General features: G+C 40.5%; 1 protein-coding gene across 1 annotated transcript in view; it reads right to left on the bottom strand.

Annotated features, from left to right (window-relative positions):
• The window catches only part of lamb1a (laminin, beta 1a), a gene marked incomplete at its 5' end in the record, with an annotated part of 61,746 nt that overhangs the window by 18,845 nt on the left and 41,266 nt on the right, over positions 1-1,635 (bottom strand). The window contains 2 exon segments of the mRNA XM_014020141.1: positions 274-491; positions 812-1,036. Coding sequence (XP_013875595.1) covers positions 274-491; positions 812-1,036 — 443 coding nt within the window.

Genomic DNA, 1,635 nt, shown 5'->3' with positions numbered 1-1,635 from the left:
GAGGCTGGGCCTGAATTTTGCCTGAAACTCTCAGACTGAAGAAGTCTCTTGGAGGAGAGACGAAACGTTTCATTAGAGAAGAACCCGTCCAGAAGACCTATACTATATTTTTTCTTTTTTTTATTAAACAAGCAAAATACTTTTGTTTAAGGCATACATAAATGTTTCTCCACACTGACACAAAGAGAAAAATCTGATGGTTGATGTTGCTGAATAATAATAATAATAAGACAACACCCCAAACAGGATCTTAACATCAGAGAAGCTCCTGACCTCATTACAGGACGTCCCGTACGAGTGTTTGGAGTCGCAGTCGCAGTGCTGACAGCCGAGGCCGCTCGCCATGTTCCAGGTGTCCGGAGCGCAGCGGTCGCAGTGTTGACCAATCACGTTGGGCCGGCAGTGACACTGACCGCTGCTGCGGTCGCAGTGGCAGTCGCTGGGTGACTGACAGCTGGAAGAATCACTGCCCAGCTGATTACAGACACATTCTGTCATCAAAACACCAGTGTTAGTTAATGTTTTAGACACTTTGATATTAGTTTCCTGTTTTTATTGAAAGTTCGTGATTTATAACATAAAATAACATTAGTGTTAAGTCATCATGATCAGTCAAATATGTAAAAAAAACTTGTGTGATTAAATCCTTTCATAATATGACAGATTTTTATTTAGTTACTGTCAATTTAAAACAATTCAGAGAAGCTCATTTAAGCCAGTTACTGTTTTTAGATAAGAACCCTCTCCTCACATCTTTCTGTCTTGGTGTGTAATGAGTTATTAGTGATCCAGGGACAAACGAAGGACTCACTCCTGCAGTCTTGAACCAAAGCATTTCCATAATAACCCAGTTTGCAGCTCTGGCAGGCGGTGCCCTCGCTGTGGTACAGGCACCGCAGACACTCGCCGGTTTGAGCATCACAGGACTCGGGGTCCAACATGTCGATGTTGTTGTTGCACCGACACGGAAGACACTGCCCCCCCGCCTCGGCTGGGTTTCCATAGTAGCCAGGTGAGCACCTATCGCAGCGAGCACCTGGACGGGACAGGTGAGATCGGGACAAAAACACAAAAACTGGTTGAAACTGTGGCTGAAGCAGGTTTATTAGCCATCACCACCTTTGGCTGATCATTGTTATCGGATGTTCATCTCATCTCCAGCTCCCACAGGTAACTTTGAACATTGACTCTATTCAGATGATCCATTTTTCCTCTGTTTTTCACCATCTAACTCGTTCCACCATTTTTATGAATTCAACAATTCATATATCAAAATGTGCACCTCATTTATGCCATAGATCCTATTACTTTTGGTATTTCAGCAACTTAAACTTTTTCAGCTATTTAGCTTTTTTCTGCATTTTTTCTCTCATTAAAAATAAATAGAGCTGTGTCTTAAAACCTTAAAACCTCTCAAAGTGTTTTTAAATTTTTACTGTACATTTTACAGTTTGTTCTGTTTCTGCCTTTTTTTATACTTTGTGTGCTAATTTCAGCTTTTTTCAACTCCTTTTATTTTTTTATTATAATTTTGGATTTTTCTACTTTTTCAGTAATCTTACTGCTTTTTCAACTATTCTGATGATTTAGGACGAGAGAACGCGACAGCTAGCATTAGCATAATTGATGCTACAT

Source organism: Austrofundulus limnaeus, unplaced genomic scaffold (assembly GCF_001266775.1).
Source record: "Austrofundulus limnaeus strain Quisiro unplaced genomic scaffold, Austrofundulus_limnaeus-1.0 Scaffold241, whole genome shotgun sequence".
In the NCBI taxonomy this organism is placed as follows: domain Eukaryota; kingdom Metazoa; phylum Chordata; class Actinopteri; order Cyprinodontiformes; family Rivulidae; genus Austrofundulus; species Austrofundulus limnaeus.
Note: the sequence above shows the minus strand (reverse complement) of the source record. Positions and strands in the feature narration are given on the sequence as shown.